This window comes from Spea bombifrons, chromosome 5, assembly GCF_027358695.1.
Source record: "Spea bombifrons isolate aSpeBom1 chromosome 5, aSpeBom1.2.pri, whole genome shotgun sequence".
Taxonomy (NCBI): domain Eukaryota; kingdom Metazoa; phylum Chordata; class Amphibia; order Anura; family Pelobatidae; genus Spea; species Spea bombifrons.
This window is the reverse complement of record NC_071091.1, coordinates 25,182,171-25,202,959: the sequence shown is the minus strand read 5'-3', so window position 1 is coordinate 25,202,959 and position 20,789 is coordinate 25,182,171. Positions and strand designations below refer to the sequence as shown.

Genomic DNA, 20,789 nt, shown 5'->3' with positions numbered 1-20,789 from the left:
TGGGTGGGGTCCGTGCCCCTGTCAACAATTTCTAATACACATACCCTGCGGAAGCCCTATCTGCCCCATTGATTCATAGAGGGTCTTGTAGGCCTCTTTTGAACTTTTTTTTTAAACTTGACTTTCATCTCACATAAACTCAATTGAGACTCCCAACATTCAAACAGTTAGTGTCAGAAATGAGAAGGGGCATCGCAGCCCTTCATAGGGTTTCCAACACTAAACCTATTTTAGTTTTTATAGTTGTTTTTCTTTAACTTCTATAGGAAAGATATGTATCTCTCGTATCTGTTAGTAAGGAGTTGTTTTAATATTTTGACCATATGATAACATTATATGCAGCACCTTTTTCTAGTTTATTTATAGCAGAGGATATTCTATACCTTTTTTTATCATTGTATTTTTCTATCTTCTTGAAGTGGGATGTTAAAAGTGCTTAGGCTGTCTAAGTAAGAATAATAGCAGGAATCCTATTCTCAAGAAAAGCCGATAAGATGCTAGATATATCATGTTGATAAATTTGTGACTGAACAACTCCCAGAATAGACTGGAAAATACTCCTCCATACAGTTTTTAATTGTATTTTAGAAATGTACCCAGAAATTTACTTAAATGGGATAACAAAATCTATTTTTATTCCTGGAAATATTAGTGTTGTTTTTTTGATCAAAGTCAAATTCATCTGCATTTACTTTAAGATCTAAAATAATAAAAGTCTACTTGGGATGAAGCTTGTATTTCTTATCAGTATGACATTTCTCAATGCATCATTTATCCTAACCATCATGGAACCTGAAAAGAGTATCACTATGTCCTTGGACTGAACTAAAGGTGAACATTTTTTGCTGTGGGAAAACATCTAGGAGCTCACAAAAATCAATCATAGTTAGTGGAACTAAACAACTGAAACAGTTCACGTGTTCAATACATGCCATTTCTGCCTTGGTGAATGCCAACCACCTAGGTTATCGCTTTGATAGCTCCATGGATTTTATTGTGCTATTACACTGGTGCTACTATAATGTTTAATAAACACCTTGCTTTTAATTTAAAACTCCATCCTATTACATTTACAATTTATGTTTAATGGAGTAATATTCTTCTCTGTGGCATATCATAGACAAAAGTAGCCCTGCAAGCTGAGGGATCTCATGATGGAGTATATAAACCCTTCACCCAGACAAGGTACCAAAGGGTTAAAGCTCCCAAACAAGGGCAGGGAGCAGGGCCAAGCCTAGGGTCAAAAATTGCCTGGGTGCAATTTCTTTTTTGGTGTCCCAAGTGGGAGAGGCTATATAGTTAACGCATCCCCTTACCACACTCATTTTCGATGATGATCACCCCACCTTTTTGGGCCTCCCGACTTCACCGTGTAACACGTCACTCACTTCCCACACTGCCAGCTTTGTCCCAAAACAACTTACCAGTGCAATTTCTTGTCCTCCAAACATACCAGTGTCATTTTTGCCCTCAGCTTGTCAGTGCCATCTTTGTGCCCAAACAGTTCATCAGTGCCATCTTTGCCCCAAACAGCTTGTCAGTGCCATTTTTGGACCCACACAAATCATCATTGACACCTTTGCCATCAAACAGCATTGCGCTGAATGTGTCAGTGATATCCGTTGCTCTGACTTTAAAGAAGTCGCTGAGCAAGAGGGGCAAATGCCTAGCTATCTCCTTTTGCACCCGAGGCATGAATAGGAAATTGTATCCCCCACTAAATTCTTACAGAGGTTATTTTGAGATAACAAGAAAACAATAAATAACAAGAAAACTAATGATATTAGAATTGCAGAGAGTTAAAAAATAATAAAATACATTTTCCCAAACCCAGTGATTTGTGACACTATATATACTGAGTATGACAGTTGTACAGTATAACACCCATCAATATATACTGAGCTTGGGAGTGGTATATCACTCCCTTCACAATAAACACAACAGAATAACTCCTATCATTATATAGTGATCCAGACACTGAAGGTGGTACCGAATATCTCTTATTATATAGCCACACAAACATAGACAGTGGTACCACATAACTCCCATCACTATAAACGGCGCCAGACACTGACGGTGGTACAGCATAACTCATCAGTATATTAATATCACTTTTTAATTATATGTGCTTTGCCATTGGTTTAAGTCCAAAAAAGTTATTCTTTATTGGATAAGCAACATCAGGACTAACATTTGGCACGTTTATTCAGAACACACATTAAACAACGTAGACTATGGAGAGATTGGAAAACCATGCATGCTCTCTAAACACCTAGCGGTTACTCATGCAACAACTGGCATGGTCAGTGTAGTTGTCAGACACATGTTACCCAATATTCAAAATATTCTCAAACTGTACTCAGAGTGTATCCTATCCTTTTAAAAAAGAGAACATAGAAAAACTACTGGAAGACACTGATAATAGGTGATAATAAGGTGAGATATCAACTAAAGACCGTTTAAATCCTGAAACCCAATAGTCTGCTAACAACATTTTCTCTAACAGCAAAGTCATTAAATTGAGTTCAATTTTGCCCAATCGAAAATAGTTGCAGTAATGAGTTCATTGTTTAGAAATGTAACAGTAATTTAACAGAATAATACAGTACAAGAGGATGATCAACAAGGTATTATTCACATAACCTAATATGTATTAATACACTTCACACCAAGGACTTAAGGGCTCAGGTTCCAAAAGCAACTTCTGTAAATCTGGAAAACGTTAAGCGAAAATTAAGTCTAAGCAGGGAAGGGCAACCAATTGTGTTACAAATAGTGGATTCACACAGGGGACAAATACACTCACCTTATGCACTTTTATTAAAGCCTAAGGTGGATGTATAAATTACATTCTCCAGTTTGGGGATTTATTCACTAAAGCAAACATTTATACATGGGACTGGATCTTGGTATGGATCCACATAGCATACACAAGGACCACAGTGAGATTAAGCATGGCAGGGTTCAATAGGCAGGCCGAAATTCTGAGACGTCAGGAGCAGCCTAAATCTGGTAGCTTCAAATCTAAACAAAAGGGGGGGGGAAATATCAAGAGTAGGGGGTGGACAGAAACTAAATGAAAAGGGAATTTCAGAGAATATAGAATGCTGGCTCAGAAAACTATATTCTGCATTACTGATTTGGCAAAGAACCGCTTAAGATGGCAGGGACATTATGTGAGCAGTTGATTCTAAAAATGATTTTAGAGGAATAGGTTTAGCAAGTCTAAGATCAAATCTTTACTAAATGTACCTGTCTAAATATACACGGCATGGGTCTCTGGAAAAGATACCTTTAGTATTAAACATACTTCTGATTTACCAAATTTGAGCTATCTTCCAGCTTCAGGTTTTACTTAAAGTTTCAAGTGAAATTACAAGATTAAGATCTACGATTATGTTAATTTAGACAGACTTGCTTTAATAACATTTGTACTATTACACTCACAAAAAGGCTTTTCACATTACAGGGACAAACCACCAGTAACATTATCTTTATGTCCTGAAAGAAAATCTCACCATTAATACTAAATATTTAACATTTATGGAATGGTTCAATCTATATATATCATTTTTTGCATAAAATATGGAATGCCATCTTAAAAATATACATTTTTGTCTAGCTTCAGTTTTACATTTGCCTATAATTTAAATAAACATTATCTTAATGAATATTAAAAGGTTATGTTTACGAGTAAGTAAATATTTATTACCCATCTACTTTTGCAGCCATGGATATCAGCGATGACCTTTCCAATTTTACTGCTATATTGTTAGCTGAAACAAAATTATGATCATTCATAAAAGTAAAACCAAACCTTGGAAAGTATTTTTCTATCTACTTGTGTTGTGTCTTACTCTCATAAACATACAAAATGCTTATTAAGGCTATAATTAAAACATAAGCCCATTTGAGCCTTGAAAAAAGGAATCGGCTTACCATTTTTCTTGTAAAACATTATTTCCCCCTTGAATTCATTCTTTTCCTCTAGTGACATTTCAATTTCAAGTGTTGTCTGTTCATTTGTTTCAGCACCAAATAAAAATTTACAGCTGCAACTTTTCTGCATGACTTCTGTTCGTGCAAATCCAGCAAGTTCGCAGAAGCCATCTGAACAGTAAACTATGGGGAATCCCTTGGCCACCTGAGCATTTGCAAGGATGAAGTTACTGTCTGTAGGAAGAAAAAAAACAAATTGAAAAAGGGAATTACAAGCTCTATATTAAGTGTTTGTAAACTAATTCCCATGGGTATATTTAGTTCACGCATGCATTACAAAAAGAAATCAATATACCGCTTGACATGCATGTCTATTAATATATCTATTAGCTCCGAGGAACACTCTAATTACCACAGTCAAGTTGAGAAGACAGTTTGCTTTCTAAAACATATCATTTCATATTGTGTAATGTAAATAGTATATAGAAAATAGAAAATGTATTCCCTTATAATTACTTTTGAAGTGACAAATTAAGATTCTGGTTGTCCACCACCAGTCACTCTTGATAACGTTTATTGTAAATAATATAAACACACAATGTACTTTTCTGCCTTGAGGATAAATGTTAAATCAGGATAAATGCCCTCTTCATGTTAAATTTAGCCCAGGGTTCATTCAATAATATTAATGAAAAAATTGATATCTCCTGTATCTATACTGGCTAAACGTTTATGTATTCAATAAGAATTTGTCATAGTGGGAATAGTCAACTCTGAAAAACGTTACATATTTTGACACAGTTTGCCCCTAGGCTCCTTGCATTACACTGCATTGGGTGAGTGAGTCAGGGCTGTCATCCTTACTGCTGAGCACTGGGGTATGACATCATAGCACAGCACCTTTTACTACATTCTATAAAGGCTGTATCACCTTTGCACAGTCATCTACATTATAAATGGGATGTGTGGGAAGATCATAGACTTCCCTTCTACCAAGCTCATTGAGCAGTGATGTGTTAGGGGGCCCAATTGCCAAAGGCAATAAGCCCCCCCCCCAGTTTTGCAGTAGCAGCACTGCCCCCTTGGACCTGCCTCTCTAGTCATCCTTGGCCGTACTACATCACTCCCTGTTTTCTGCCCTATTCTGCCTAACCTTTTATTTTATAAAACTGTGTATTAGTTACAAGCAGTGTTTGGATAGCCTTTCCTTCCCTAACAAACTCGACTCCGACCCAGTTCATGTATACAGCAAGATCAAATGATGCTGGGAAAAGCATGCAGGGAAGAGTCTCAGGGATGGTTACTAAATGTCTAAACAGTTAAGCACAATAGCTGTTTGAAATGTAGAGCAAAAACAATTAGACATGTTAATTACTTTAACATAAAATAGTTAAATGTGCCTGATTATTTACAAAAATACTATGCAAAGGAAGTACTTCCACTTCATAAAATGGTCTTCATGTGTAATATTTGAAGAAAATATACATAGTTTGGTACTATCATTTTCATATAAGTATATATTCTCATGCCACCCCACTATTTTGTTTCTGGTGATAATTAAACAGATTTATTATTAAAGTATGAATATTGAATAAATATAAAAATGTTTGTTGCTGGTAACTTTTTTTACAGACTCAGTTTTAAGCCACATCAAATATATTGCAAACATAGGGTCACGACAGAGGTGAAACCCCACTGGAAAAGTTGTCAGTCATACCACTGACATTTTCAAGTACAAAACAGACAACTAACATTTCTGGATGTGTACATGCATCATTATTATTACGCATCTACTGTGAAACATGAGACATGTGCATGGCACATTTATTTATAACGATTTTACATCTCACTTTGTAGACTTGTGTAGTTTGTGCCTGTCATTTATGCATGTTTTCTATTTTTCTATGCATGGCTTTAAAAGATAGTACTTAACAATGGAAAGGGCTAAATTGGGTCACCCCATTACAGAGTTATTTAGAGATTTCTTGTAAGTTATCTCACCAATATAACAATGCATTATGCAGGGTCAACCCAACCCGTATTGCAGAAGCTTGATGTGGTTGTGGTTGGGTCTTCACAATTCATAGTGAAGCTTGTGAGGTGAGATGTTCCATTCAACTACAGATTGCCTGCTTAATGAATGTAACTCATCAGAGATCACACCAACTATAAACCTAGTATTTTTTTTAACCCCTTAATGACAAAGCCCGTACATGTACGGGCTCAAAATGCATTGTGTTCAATGGGTTTAGGGACCGCCCATTGTCCTTAAGGGGTTAAATCCTAAGCAGGAGCATCTTATATTCGAGGAAATACGCTTTGATGTGGAGGAACCTGTCATTATGGATGGAGTGATAAGGTTTAGGGTTTTTTGACTTATGATGTATTGTTTCCAATAACAAGCAATCATTACATGACGATCCCTAGTTTTATGGATGTTTTCATTGTATCAATTTCAGAAAGCGAGACCATGGGCTGAATACGGTAAAAGCGATAGATCTTCCCCATAGGAGAGAGGGCATTCCAAGATATTGTACCACACAATGGTTGATTCTGTTGCATAAGTACTTTTATTGCAAAATGGGTTGAATTTGCTCTTTTTATATAAACATTATATAATTATTTATTTTGTTCTCAGAAATGCAATATATAGGCAGACTGAAATAGCTAAGAAATGGAAGGAGTTTTTGCAATCTGCGGAAAAGTTGTTACCAGAGTTTGTGGACATTTTGACATTAGCTTTTCCAGTTAATTAAATTGGTAGTAAGATCAGCATAGCTTCCTCGGCAGTCACAATCCCAACATCCAATGTACAGCTAGAACTGGTTGAGTACATAAAATATCAGCCTTAGGCAATGCTTTGCCTCCCTTCGACATTACTTGCAGTGCCCCTGTCTTAGAGGCAGTAGAGCAGAATGATTAAGCCGTATGAGTGATTTAGCTTTTTCAAAGACAATCTCACCTAAATGATAATAACATAATGGCTTTATTATAAGATATTGTGGAGAAGGTATGGTAATAGTATATATATTCTTCTTTTTGAAGCTTCCCTGTCATGACACAGATACAAAAAAAAACAAAAAACAGATATAGAATAAAGTTTAAAATATATGCCTAATTAATAAATGTGTGGCTGAGTAGGGTATAGTTGTGGAATTAGTCATCAATATTTCATATTATTATTATTACATATGCTTTATAATGAATAACCCCAACTAACTTTATTCAAGCATTAACTTAAACATGATCACGGTCCTAAGACTGTGTACTTATGTATATCCTATAAGAAGCTGAAAATGGTAAATTACATAAAATAAACAAATTCAAATTAAACTGCTTGTGACGATGATATGTCCTTATTCTTCTGTTGAGGGGCTGCTGCTCGCTGAACTTACTACCTATTTACCATTTGACCTATTGATAGCTGTTTATGTAATTTAGTAAGGTCTTTATACGAAGAATAATGTATTTTATTTATGAAATACAGTTTCAAAACACACGCTATGCTGTTGCTATACATATTTTTGTGAATTTCGGGGCAGTAGGACACTGGTACTCTCATAGCCAGCAAATATGACGTGCTCCTAGAAAACAGGGTCATCAAGGGAAGAAAGAGTGGCAAACGGATTTGAAGCACAAAAAGGGACAAGCCCTCCTCAAGAGAGACACTAGGGAAGTATGTAGGGTTGCCACCTGTTTAGGTTGGGAAAGCACTCTAGAACCTGCAGCAGCTACACCAAACACTGCTGCTCTAGGTGTGTCATGGGAAATAGGCATACCTGGAAAGTTCTCAGAGCTTTTTGCTTTGTTTTTGTCTACTTTGGGTCTGGCCTCTTTTTTGGTGATTCGTATGAATTGATGAAATTGGCAAATTTGGTTAAATTTGCAATTTGTACAAGTTCAAATGTACAAGTGTATTCATGTCTGCTTCAGAAAATGTATACTTCATAAATGAAAACAATTTAAGAAAATGTAATTAAAGTTTAACTAAACAACCGAGTAATTAAAATGTAAATCAAAATGTTTACAAATGCATTAGGATCATGTGGAAATAAAAGCATTACAATTATTTTACCAGAATATTTTTAGGTACTGCACACGTTGCTTTAAATAAATGTGTTTTAAATAATTAACCAGTTAAAATCAATGCAATGGGGAGTTGTGTAGGAATAAAGCTTATACGGCATAATTGTTTTAGATTTTTTAACTTAATTCCAATTAGCCGTTAAATATTATTTATGTAGGTCATCTTTTTGTTAAAACAGTCAGTCATCAAAAGTGACTAGATGCTGTGAAAAAAAAGCATTATGGAAAATAACAGATTTTTTTTTTATATTCAGATAGCATGTGCAGTAATTAAATTAGTTTACTCCTGGGTACCCTGTTGTTTATATTACAATTAGCTGTGGTAAGGCCATTAATCTTTCCTATCTAATCTGACTTAAATTCTGACCTAAGCAAATGTGAATGTCAAATGGAAAGGAAAAATCCTTTTGCATGTTACAAAAATATATTACTGTTACAGCACTTTTAAGTGTATAGAATACTTTAATTCTTGAATGATAAGCATTTTCTAAAAATCTAAAATATATAAAAATAAAGATTATTTCTTTGCATTTTATTTTTAGGTAAATGGTTCATTTATTTATAGTATATATTTTGCAAATATAATTAAACAGCACATATAATTAAACAGCCAAATAAACAAACAAACAAGATGCAGCATACACATTTAGATAAATAATTGACAAAGAGATATTCATAACTATTATTGAGCTGTATTACATCTAGAACAGGAATTGTGTATGTTGTAATAACACATAACAACACAGGGCATGTGAGTGAATATATTTAGAGTAGTCAACCTGGTCTATACACTGCCATAAATGTGCCCAAGAATACCTGAGTATTTTCCAGGGTAGGCTACCCAAAGCCACTCCCTTCTTTAAGGCTAGCTTTCCATGGGGTTAGACAAACATGGGGTAGGTAGTCTTTGATGGGAGGAACTGGGCAGTTAGCTAGGGAAAGTTGGTGGAAAGTAGCCAGAATGTGGTCAGAAAAAATAAACGGACTCAAAAACCCAAGGTAAGCAGGTTGTTCCCCACTGAACTCTGGGGGAAAAGCCAAACAGTTGTCAACTATGGATACAAAAACAAAAAAACATGATTTCAATCTACAGTAGTAAATTATGTTTTAATAATAAATTACTATATAAATAAAATGGCGTGCCAGTGAAGATGAATTAAAGGAGGCAGGTATGCAACCCTAGTGTAATATTTTGTAAACTGACAAAAAACATCCTCTTGTAATATGCGCTCATCAAACATATTGTAAAATAGTAGTAAAGCATTCCTTATCTGCTATAATCATCAAATCTTTTCAGCTTCAATTAACAATAGCAGAATGTAGACTAGATAATTACTTGAGTGGAACTTAATAGAATTGTCAATGTTTAGTAAAGCTTCTTTAAGGGCCACTCCCCATATTCGTATTACTAGTATCAGGCTGAAAATAAGTTTTCAAAAATATCATATTTAAAAAAAAAAAAATCAGTTTCAATGTTTGAATGATATAATGTCTTTAGGCAGCTGCATATTAGCTATTTGTATGGGTTGTAGCCCTGTTCATTTGGTCAATTGATTTTGTTGGCAATGATGAAAGAAATAAGTATATCAAATATATAAAGGAAAATGAAGTCAGAGAGGCCCTCAGATGATAAATATATAATTCAGATGATTTTCAATGCTTTAGAAAGTATTCCTTGGTGACCTAATGTATATATCATTATGAAAATGTTCTTCAGTACCTTTGGGATACTTAGATGACTACAAAGCAGCAACAGTTCTTACACTGAATAATCTTACTATCATAAAACGCATCCCTGTAATTTGTGTTTATAATGAAATTATTGATTGTTAAAAATGAAATGTTAAACTAGTTTACTATTAAACTATTATACTTATCTTAATCAATAAGGCATAGGTTTCCTATACCATTGCACAGTAATTTAAATAGGCCACTTTAATTGTTTAATTAATTGTTTAAAGGAGTAGTAACCATGTCTTAAGTCAGGGAGTGTATGTGAAAAAACTGAAAAAGAAACTGCCCTTCAGACCCAGTGAAGCAGCTTAATGGGCCAACTACTTAATGGACCATCTAAAAGAGAGAGTCTTCAAAAGCATTAAAAAAGGTGCCAGATATGAAGAGCCACTCCGAAGAAGGACGCAGCCCAGAAGGCATGGCTGGTGGCCTAGGGCAGCGCTGAGGATAAATAGACCAGTTGTAAGGCTATTATCCACAAACAGCTGCAAGATGGCAGCTACGTATTACTTGTTATTTATTTGTACCTTGTTGGAAGAACATTGGTACATTTTTCATTTTAGGTGTAAGAATTAGGAAAATGTGGAAATTGGTGTAAGGACTTCCTTCTATGGTACCGTAGAAGGTTTTTTTCTCTAGGCCACTTTAGTGAAACCGTATTTGTATATTATATTTTTAGTAGCAATGGATTGAGCAAAATGCAGATAGCAACAGGAATGTTATAAAGGACTGAGAAGATGCAAGAAATGAAAGACTGCAAAGGAGAATTATTTTCTGGTGAATGCAGACTTTAATAGGGAGCAAAGACAGTGATTTAATCAAAAAGGAAACAGACACTGATTGAGGAGGATAATGTTTTTATCCTTTCAGCAGCCTTTTCAGTAAGTAACTGTAGTCAGGATGAGAGAGAATAAAAATACACATTAGCATTTTAGCAATTGAGAGATGTGGAAAATGTATGTATTAAAAGTTGCAAAAAGAAAGGATAATATATACCAAGTATTAGAATATGTAGAGGAAAAAAGTCAATTCAACAAAAATAATGGGACCTGAAACATTTCTAGCTGCAGTCGAAGAAGCATAATTTGGCATTGTGATTAGCTCATGTTTTTTGGCATACTCAGTTCATGTACAATGTATCTCTGCCAAGGACAAAGCAACCGAAGACTCCTGTCATTGTGTAAAGAGATGGGAACTAAATGTCATTCTGCTGAAGGTAAATTGGACAAAAGTTGTGAACGGCAACATAGTGTGCAACTGGACAGTGGTTAAATCTCCAAGGAACATAGTTTCAAATCAAATTATTTTAGTATTGGTATTACTAAATGCATGAGCTGATCCAAGCACGAGCACAGGGGGTGCACCCCCAATGTTTTCTGAGCCAGTATAAATACCTTATTTGCTCGATTATAAGATGACCCTGATTATAAGATGACCCCCCAAATCTGAATATTAATTTAGGAAAAAAAGAAAATGCATGAACCTAAGACGACTAAGACGACCAAAAAAAAAAACCTTACGGGTGCTTCTGTTTCCCGCTGTGTTGTCCGGGCAGCTAGAAGGAGGTGTGGTTAGCAGCGGGGGTTGTCTGTGTCCATCGCGCAGACCTTCCCCGGCTGTCAGAGAGAATTCCCCGGTGAGGGGAACTCTGATCTCTGACAGCGATTCGCGTAGACAACCCCCGCTGCTAACCGGAAGGAGGTGCGGCTAGCAGCGGAAGTTGTCTACACGCTGCCCCGGCTACACACCGGGGACTCAGAAGCACCGGTAAGTTGGGGGGGCAGAAGGATCCAGGTGCCCTGCAGCGCTGCGGGGGATCTGGATCTTAGTCTCATAGTCAGACCTATTTGAGGTCTGATTATAAGACGCCCCCGATTATAAGACGAGGGGCATTTTTCAGAGCATTTGCTCTGAAAAAAACCTTGTCTTATAATCGAGCAAATACGGTATATATCACAAGGAAGAAGAATTGTTCTGCTGAATGTATCTTGTGCACACAAAATAGTAGGGAATGTGTGGACAAAGAGCCAAATGCATATGAGTGTACCCTACAGAACTGGCACAGAGTGATAATTTCAAAATACCTCTCTGTTATCATTTGCATTAAAATACCTATGTTAGCTGTAGTGCTCTTTTAAATATGCTTCTCTCTATACAAGTTAATTATGCATCAAAGCCCCTAAAGTAACCTCAGACAATAATGGCATTTTAATTTTAATAATGTTTTAGTATATGCAGAGGAAACCAATATATGATCAGTTGACAGTTGACTGTTACCCACCTTCAACCAAAAACGGTTTTATTTTGCTTTCTATAAAACCACGGCTCTGAATCTCGTTAATCAGCACTGTACTTTCATTTTTCTGAAACACATTTTCCTTGTACTACTTATTTTTATCTCCTGGCACTTATTAAGAAAATCCCATGTGTATAACAGGCATTAGCGGGTAAACACACAGATCCTGTGGTAAGCATTTTTCTGGTTAATTAATTAACTAATGTGTCTAATCTACTTTTAGCAAAATCTATAAATGGACCAGGTTACTTTGCATACTGCACACTACTCTGGAAATATGCAGAATATATGCAAATAAATACAAATTAATATGAACATAGAAGATATAAACCTTGCACTGTGTATGCCAACTAATAAAAAATATGCTTTCTATTAAAATGTGTTATTCTGCACTACTTCTTTTGTAGTTCAATAAATGGTTGTGGTATGGAAATGTTTTCTTAGTAATACATTCAGGAAGAAAAATGTAGCTTTGTACATAATAATAATAAATTATACTGTCTTAAAAATGTCAAAAACTAGCCATTATCAGGTGTCTCAGTGGGACATATTCAGTAAACCAAGACTTTACCATGTTCTTTATGTATTATAAAATTAAAGCCCTAGTGAGCTTCTCCTGCATCCATAATCCATAGTTAATATAGGGAGATTTCTTAAAAGTCATCTAATTTATTTAACTATACAATATACGAGGCTAAATAGTCTCATGTTGTTGGAGAAGCTCACTGGTGGTGATTTACATGAATTGTTAATTTCTTCTGCAAACCGCTCTTTAGTGAATTTAGTAAATTAGAATTAAATGATTAGAATAGGCCATCAGGGCCAAAAAATAAGGCCATTATTACAATCTTGAAACAATGATTCTCCTGGTTATAAGCATACTATTTGAATACTCTTGTAGTTAGTAGTAAGAGTAAAATACATACAAGCTACTACACACTTTTTAGGTCCTATCTCTGTATGCTGTACCATAATATCTGTTGCTTGTAATAAAATGTATATGCTATGATCAATGACACTGTATATTATAAAGTGACATGAACACAAATTATTTCATTTAAATATGAATAGCATTACTGATTGGAAAAAACATGTTCAGGTATATGATTCTTATTCTTTTGTGACATCAGAGCCACTTGCTTCTTGAGAAGCCCAGTCCTTCTTGCTCCCTCACTGACACTGCACACTGGATGTGTGATGTCTTTTCTAGCACAGCACAGTGAGGGAGTTCTAGGCCACAGTATTTACATGATGTGGCCTGTAGCTACCTCAATGACACTGTTTGTCATATGCGTGCATTCGGCACTGTGCTGTGTGCATGGAAATGACGTCACTTGCCAGCAGGCAGTGTTAGTGGGCTACAGGCCATAGTACTTACCACATTCTGTAAGTACTGAGAGGTATCGTGCCATCACAGTGCTCCTGCTCTGGAGCAATTGCTCAGTGTGCTCCTCAACTAATCCAGCCCTGACTAACTCGTTTTTATGGTTAGATCGTTAGATCATAGCTAGGTCATTTTGATCTTTTTGAAAGGTTAACTACCCTAAATTACCAAATAACGATCCTTGGTTGATGTCTTTGGGGTCCATCCCATTTGTCTTTGTTTCTACATTTATTCTGACATTTCTGTCACCAATACATGAAATCATAGCAATCATTCTAGATTTTTACAAAAACATTCTAATGTATATCATAGAGGTAAATGGTAATATTTATTACCATTTGTGTGATGTAAACTCACATTTTTTGGATAACACCTTGTAAAATACTGATAGTGTTATAGCCAATAGTAGACTTTACAAATACTTCATTATCTGAATGCTAATAATTAAATGGAAAGTCAATATAACAAACAGATCATTTCAAATGTTAAATCTTTATGAGTACTAAAAATCAAAACTATGACATGCACACAACACAATGCATACATGTTTAAAATACTTTATCTACATATTACTCATGTGTAACAGACTTTCTATAGTAATCATACTTTACCTTGAACGTGCACCTTTCGCTTAGATGGCATGGAAATAGCATATATTATTGAACCAGTTTGTCATACCCAACAACTGCACTTCGTATAACAATGATTTGTTTTTTTGAGGTCATGTTATGCCAAACAGTTCTGGTGAGCTGTATGGTGTTTGGACAAGTTATAATATATGCCATCTAACAAAGCTTGGTTGAACTGAGATGTGCGGTAAATTAAGGTTTGTAGTTCATTTGAAGGGAGTGGGTTGGGAAATGAGCAACACTGTTTCCATAGGCCAAGGGTTATACAGGTAAAATGTTACACATGCCATAACCCTCACATTCTAACAACATTAATCCAATGCCTTATCTAAAACTAGAGGAGCATTGTCATCTGGTTTACAAGACAACCTGGAATAATTGTATCTTTATGTATTTTAACACAAAGAATATAAGTTCATTTGGGAGAAGGGAACTCAGGTGTAGTTTTGTTGGCATTTCACAGGGGAAAATAATTTTCTGGCATTTGCATGCCCTCACTTGAAACTTGCAACATTTAGTATTAATGAATTCTGAAAGTAAAATAAATAGAGCCCAATTATACTCACCCCATCCATTCCCAGCGGGATGGGGGTCCCAATATAATAAACTAGGGGAGACACAAAGCATAGCCTGAGCCTCTGCCCATGCCCACTATCCTTTGCCTATGGATGGGAGGTTACAGGCACCATCTGACGTTGCAACTTAACATTAAAAGTCAGTGGCAAACCAAATGTAACTTAATATAAAAATGCTTCAGGTGCTGTTTTACAATAACTACAATTCAATGTGAGCTGCACTGGCAACTCAAGGACTTTTCCTCGACTTGCTACTGACTTGACATTTGTAATTGAGAACCAGATTTTGCATTTAAGAAACAGCTTGTGTTTTGTAAATCAACACCAGAAAAATAATTCCTAATATCACCATTCAAATACCACCAAAGGTTACATAATGGAATAGGCTGACTTACTTATATTAAAGGTATCACACAAGAGCATGTTTCAGAGATAATTAAAAATAATAATTTGAAATATAAACTCGAGAGAGCAATAAGTAATAAACCATGTATATACAAGATCGCAAGAAAACAACCAGTTCCTTAATTTTTCTAGGCTGTACCACACTCTCAGGCATATATATCCTTTATACCCAGTTTCCTTAAAATAATTGGGTAGAGAGACATAAAGCTCTTTTGTATAAACAGCCGACACTACTACTACTACTACTTGTAACAAGTATAGTTGACAGTTATGGGAAAAACATGACAGCACACTCTACCATACAATGTACACCAAATAGGCATTTCAAAGGCACACATATATGCACCCAGTTACTTGAGTTTTAGATATGTACATAACCACACAATATTTTAATGATAATTATTCAAATTTGTTGTTCTCAGTCTATTTCAGCTCAACTCACATGAAAAATCTTTACTTTGAATTCCCTTAAGGAGCAAATGAAAAAAAATTATCTTTATTAGAAGCAGGCTACATTATAAAGCAGATTACCTGAGAACACATGAGGTTTGGCCTGGAGTCTCAGTGTGAAACCCTACTTCCCTGGGTCTCAGAGTTAGTTACTTAATTTGGGAGGAGCAGTGCATTTGGCCATGCCTATTCCACCTACTCCCCATGCACTAAAGGCTGTCTGGAGCTAGCCCTACCCCTATACACAGCTTGTCCTGCCCTACACCACGCAGAAAGCCACCCCCCAGAAATGTTAGATGTTAAAGCTTTTTCTATTGAATAATAAGAGAAAGGGCTGCATGACTGGGTCAGTATTCACAGTAAGCAGTATATGGTTAATGTGTTAAAGGGGTTATTGGCATATGTGCCATGTCCTTAATGCCCTGTCTTATTGGGAGTGGTCAAAATATGTTATTTATGTGCTATTTTCCCTGCCATTTGGGCCAGAATAAATTTTCACGGACGGCTAGAAGCAATGAATTTTCCTCCTCCTTCCCTTGATATATTCAATACAAGCAGATGTATTTGGAGATGGGCTACCTAGCAAAGTTAAGCTTGGATGTTACACCAAGATTCTGTTCATGGAAAGAATGATTTATCTGATGTCCACGGGTTTAGTGCCTGGGGGTATTTGGGGGGATATCTCTACAGAATGTTTTGATCTCTTTTTTCATGTTGGCAATGTTTACAAGTAAGCTACTATGCCCCATCTCATGTTTTATAAATGCCTGCCAGTTACATTTCAAGGTATTAGTCAGGCATGTTTGTGTAAGAAGATATTCTATACATGTGTAATATTTTTTGTTCTATTATAATTCCTCACAGTAATAAAGCACTGTGCCCTTACACTTTCCAACATCCTCAAGTGTCAAGCTGCATGGAATATACTGTGTCCAAGTCAATTAATCACTATAAAAGCAGCTATGTGTGACCAGTTAGATATAACTTATCACAGAACACAACCTTCCTCCAGAATACTTAATAAATCACACACTCTAATTTCTACAATTTAATCTTACATCACCTGTGTTATACATCACTATATAATAGGGTTTATGTAATGGGGTTTATGCTAACAAAATTTAATTTTCAGCATTAAAATCATACTATATACTTAATTATTTAGTAATCAAATGCCAATCAAAAACCAAGTCACCCTATAAAAGACACCTACTGTGCTGAATTTAACATTTTTGTAATATCATATACCATTAGAAACAAAATTTTTAGAAATCTTAGATCCCCTACTCAGGGGCATACCTAGAGTATATGACACCTGGGGCGGATCCTGTACGTGGCACCCCCCCCCACAAACACTTTAAAACTGCATAGCTTCTATCGTTATATACTGGGGCTGACATTGAAGGTGGTACAGCATTACTGTTATCATTATATACTGAGGCAGACATTGACGGTGGTACAGCATAACACCTACCATTATATACTGAGGCAGACATTGACGGTGATACAGCATAACACCTACCATTATATACTGAGGCCGACATTGACAGTGGTACAGTATAGTTGTTATCATTATATACTAATGCAGACATTGACTGGGTACAGCATAACACCTATCACTATATACTGAGGCAGACATTGACGGTGGTACAGCATAACACCTACCACTATATACTGAGGCAGACATTGACGGTGATACAGCATAACACCTATTACTATATACTGAGGCAGACATTGACAGTGGTACAGCATAACCGTTATCATTATATACTAATGCAGACATTGACAGTTGTACAGCATAATACCTATCACTATATACTGAGGCAGACATTGACGGTGATACAGCATAACACCTACCATTATATACTGAGGCAGAAATTGACAGTGGTACAGCATAACTGTTATCATTATATACTAATGCAGACATTGACAGTTGTACAGCATAATACCTATCACTATATACTGAGGCAGACATTGATGGTGGTACAGCACAACACCTATCACTATATACTGAGGCAGACATTGACGGGGTACGGCATTACACCTATCACTATATACTGAGGCAGACATTGACGAGGGCACAGCATAACACCTTTCACTATATACTGAGGCAGACAATGACGGTGATACAGCATAACACCTATTACTATATACTGAGGCAGACATTGACAGTGGTACAGCATAACCGTTATCATTATATACTAATGCAGACATTGACAGTTGTACAGCATAATACCTATCACTATATACTGAGGCAGACATTGACGGTGATACAGCATAACACCTACCATTATATACTGAGGCAGAAATTGACAGTGGTACAGCATAACTGTTATCATTATATACTAATGCAGACATTGACAGTTGTACAGCATAATACCTATCACTATATACTGAGGCAGACATTGATGGTGGTACAGCACAACACCTATCACTATATACTGAGGCAGACATTGACGGGGTACGGCATTACACCTATCACTATATACTGAGGCAGACATTGACGAGGGCACAGCATAACACCTTTCACTATATACTGAGGCAGACAATGACGGTGATACAGCATAACACCTAACATTATATACTGAGGCAGACATTGACGGTGGTACAGCGTAATCCCTATTACTATACATTGAGCCAGACATTGACAATAGTGCAGCATAAATCCTATCACTATATACTAAGCCAAATATTGATGTGGTGTAGGCCTACCACTTCATTGTCTGGCTTAAGGATGCACCGAAATGAAAATCCTGGACTGAAACCGAAAATGCAGCATTTAACTGTCCGAAACCGAATATGACCCCCCCACCAGAAAAAAAATCTCACACTTTTATTTAAAGTAAGTAACACACCAAAATAGGACAAAAAAACCCAATAACAATATTAATATATATATATATATATATATATATATATATATATATATATATATATATATATATATATATATATATGATTGTTAACAGCAATCATACTCCTATCATGCCCAGGCATACCCAGATTCCAGCATGTACTAGCTGACTTGGTATGATAGGAGTGTGATTGCTGTTAACAATCATATATATATATTAATATTGTTATTATTATTGTTAACATGTGAACTCAGCACTGGAGGCATAGAATCAGACATACAAATCCTGTATTTGCAGGTATACCATAATAATGTATGGAAACATAGCAAGAGATAAAACTACAGGCATAGATGATAGGTTGCACAACCCAAAGCCAGCCCTGGCGTCCACACTGTCTACATAGAAGCTGACCAGCACCCAGATTACACACATAGGATTTACCATCTTGGTCCCCAAACAGCCCAGCATGAGTCAACTTTGTCCCCAAACAGCCCGGCCTTTGCCATCTCTGTCCCATAAACACCCTGCCTGTGTCATCTTGGTCTCCAAGGCGCAAACATCCTGCTTGTGCCATCATTGCCTTTCCATAAATCAATTATACATCTATCATACACACAAACACTTTTACAGTCACTCACTAGTTCACACTTTCATTCACATAATTCATCCACACATTCATTCATTCTCTCACTCATTCTCACTGTTTATTTATTCCAATATACGTACTACCCTCTTTCTCACTATCTACCTTTCCCCCTTTTCTACCACCTTCTCACTATCTACCACCTTTTCACTATCTACCCCCCTCTCTCTTGCTTCTCACTATCTACCCCCCTCCCTTGCTTCTCACTATCTACCCCCTTCTCCCTCATTTCTCACTATCTACCCCCTCTCCCTCGTTTCTCACTATCTACCCTCTCCCCCTTTGTAGTTAAAGATTTTGGACTTACCATCCAGAAGTCCTGCGGTGGGAGCGCGACGCCTCCGTCTTCCTGCTCTGCCTCTGCTTCCTGCTCTGCCGCTGCGCAGCTTCACTGCTGAGCGCCGGAATATAACGTCATATTCCGGCGCTCGGCATGACATGCCGGCACTGCAACGGAGTTAGAGGCCTCGCGAAGGAGACTGAGGGGCGCCGACAAGGCTGCCAGGGATCCGGGACATGTGGTCACCCGAGCGCATGGCAACATCCTGATGAGCAGCACCCGGGGCGGACCGCCGTCCTCCGCTAGGTACGCTACTGCCCCTACTCATCATTCTTAAATCCTATAAAATTAAGCCTCATCCATCATTTTCCAAGGAAATTTTAATTGTCATGGGACACAAAGGTAGATAAGTTTTTTTGCCATAGAAACTGAAAACATGTTTAAAAGGTTTGGATATGTTTTATGTAGCTAAACATTCAGAGCAAAAGTAATAACAAATTTGCTTACAAAGTTTCATTTGCTTACAATACTGGAAAGTTCAGGTGAGGTTTTGCATTAAAGGAACAGCAACTTTAAATCAAAGTAACATTTTCTGTAACTCAGTCCAGTTTGCAGGAAAAGATTTAGCTATAAAGGATCTCATCAATGAAATAATCTCACTTTTTATTGCAATACTGAAATTATACCCATTTGCTCATCTTGCTTAAATGTATTAATGTCAACATCCCCCTTAATAAACACACTACATTAATAATGGTCCTTGTCTGTGCCTTTATCTCCTTTCAACCATAATAACGAGCCCGCCTAGTATTTAACAACTAGAATTAAAACCTGCGAAACACAATCAACTAAGTACTGTATATCCCTTTTAATGAAATTGCCTGTGGAACAATGTGGATAAGAGCCAAAATAGACATTGTAGGGAAACATAACAGGTCTGTATTCATAATATTCATCTTATCCGCTGAATAAAAAAGCACAATTGTTTTAGAAAGAAGTTTAAGTGCAAGAAGAAACATTCACATTTAAGAAAGTAAAAGAAGAAATAAAAAATAGGAATGAGGAAAGGAAACCAAAAGAACAGAAAAAAAGCAAAAGAAAGGAAACAAAAAAAGGAAAAAGGGCATGGGTCAGCACACTACTCATTCTTTATTTTAGGATGTGAGGGTCAGTAAGAGATAATGGAAATTGACTTTACATTTTTGTAGGGACAACTCCAGTGTGGAATTATAGACTGGGGGTAGTTGTGGCTAATCTTTACCACCCTAGCTATTGTAAAGTTCCTATGTTGGACAGGTACATGCTGGTCTGTAACTACTACTGCCATGGTCATATAATTTTTTCCTATTAAAGGATATATTTGCCTCCCACCAGGAGTCCCCTCTTCTGAGGCAGCACAGGGGAGGATGTAAGGAGGTATTGGGGTGTTAGAGGTGAAAGGTGGACAGGATATTTTGCTTCTCCCCTGGAAAAAATCTTGCAGACACTCATGCTCTGGGTGTCTTTGCCTTGT

General features: G+C 36.5%; 1 protein-coding gene across 1 annotated transcript in view; it reads right to left on the bottom strand.

Moving 5' to 3' along the window:
• The window catches only part of KCNH8 (potassium voltage-gated channel subfamily H member 8), a 119,789-nt gene that overhangs the window by 60,451 nt on the left and 38,549 nt on the right, over positions 1-20,789 (bottom strand). Inside the window, exon 2 of the mRNA XM_053466581.1 lies at positions 3,940-4,173. Coding sequence (XP_053322556.1) covers positions 3,940-4,173 — 234 coding nt within the window. The remainder of the gene's footprint in view (positions 1-3,939; positions 4,174-20,789) is intronic.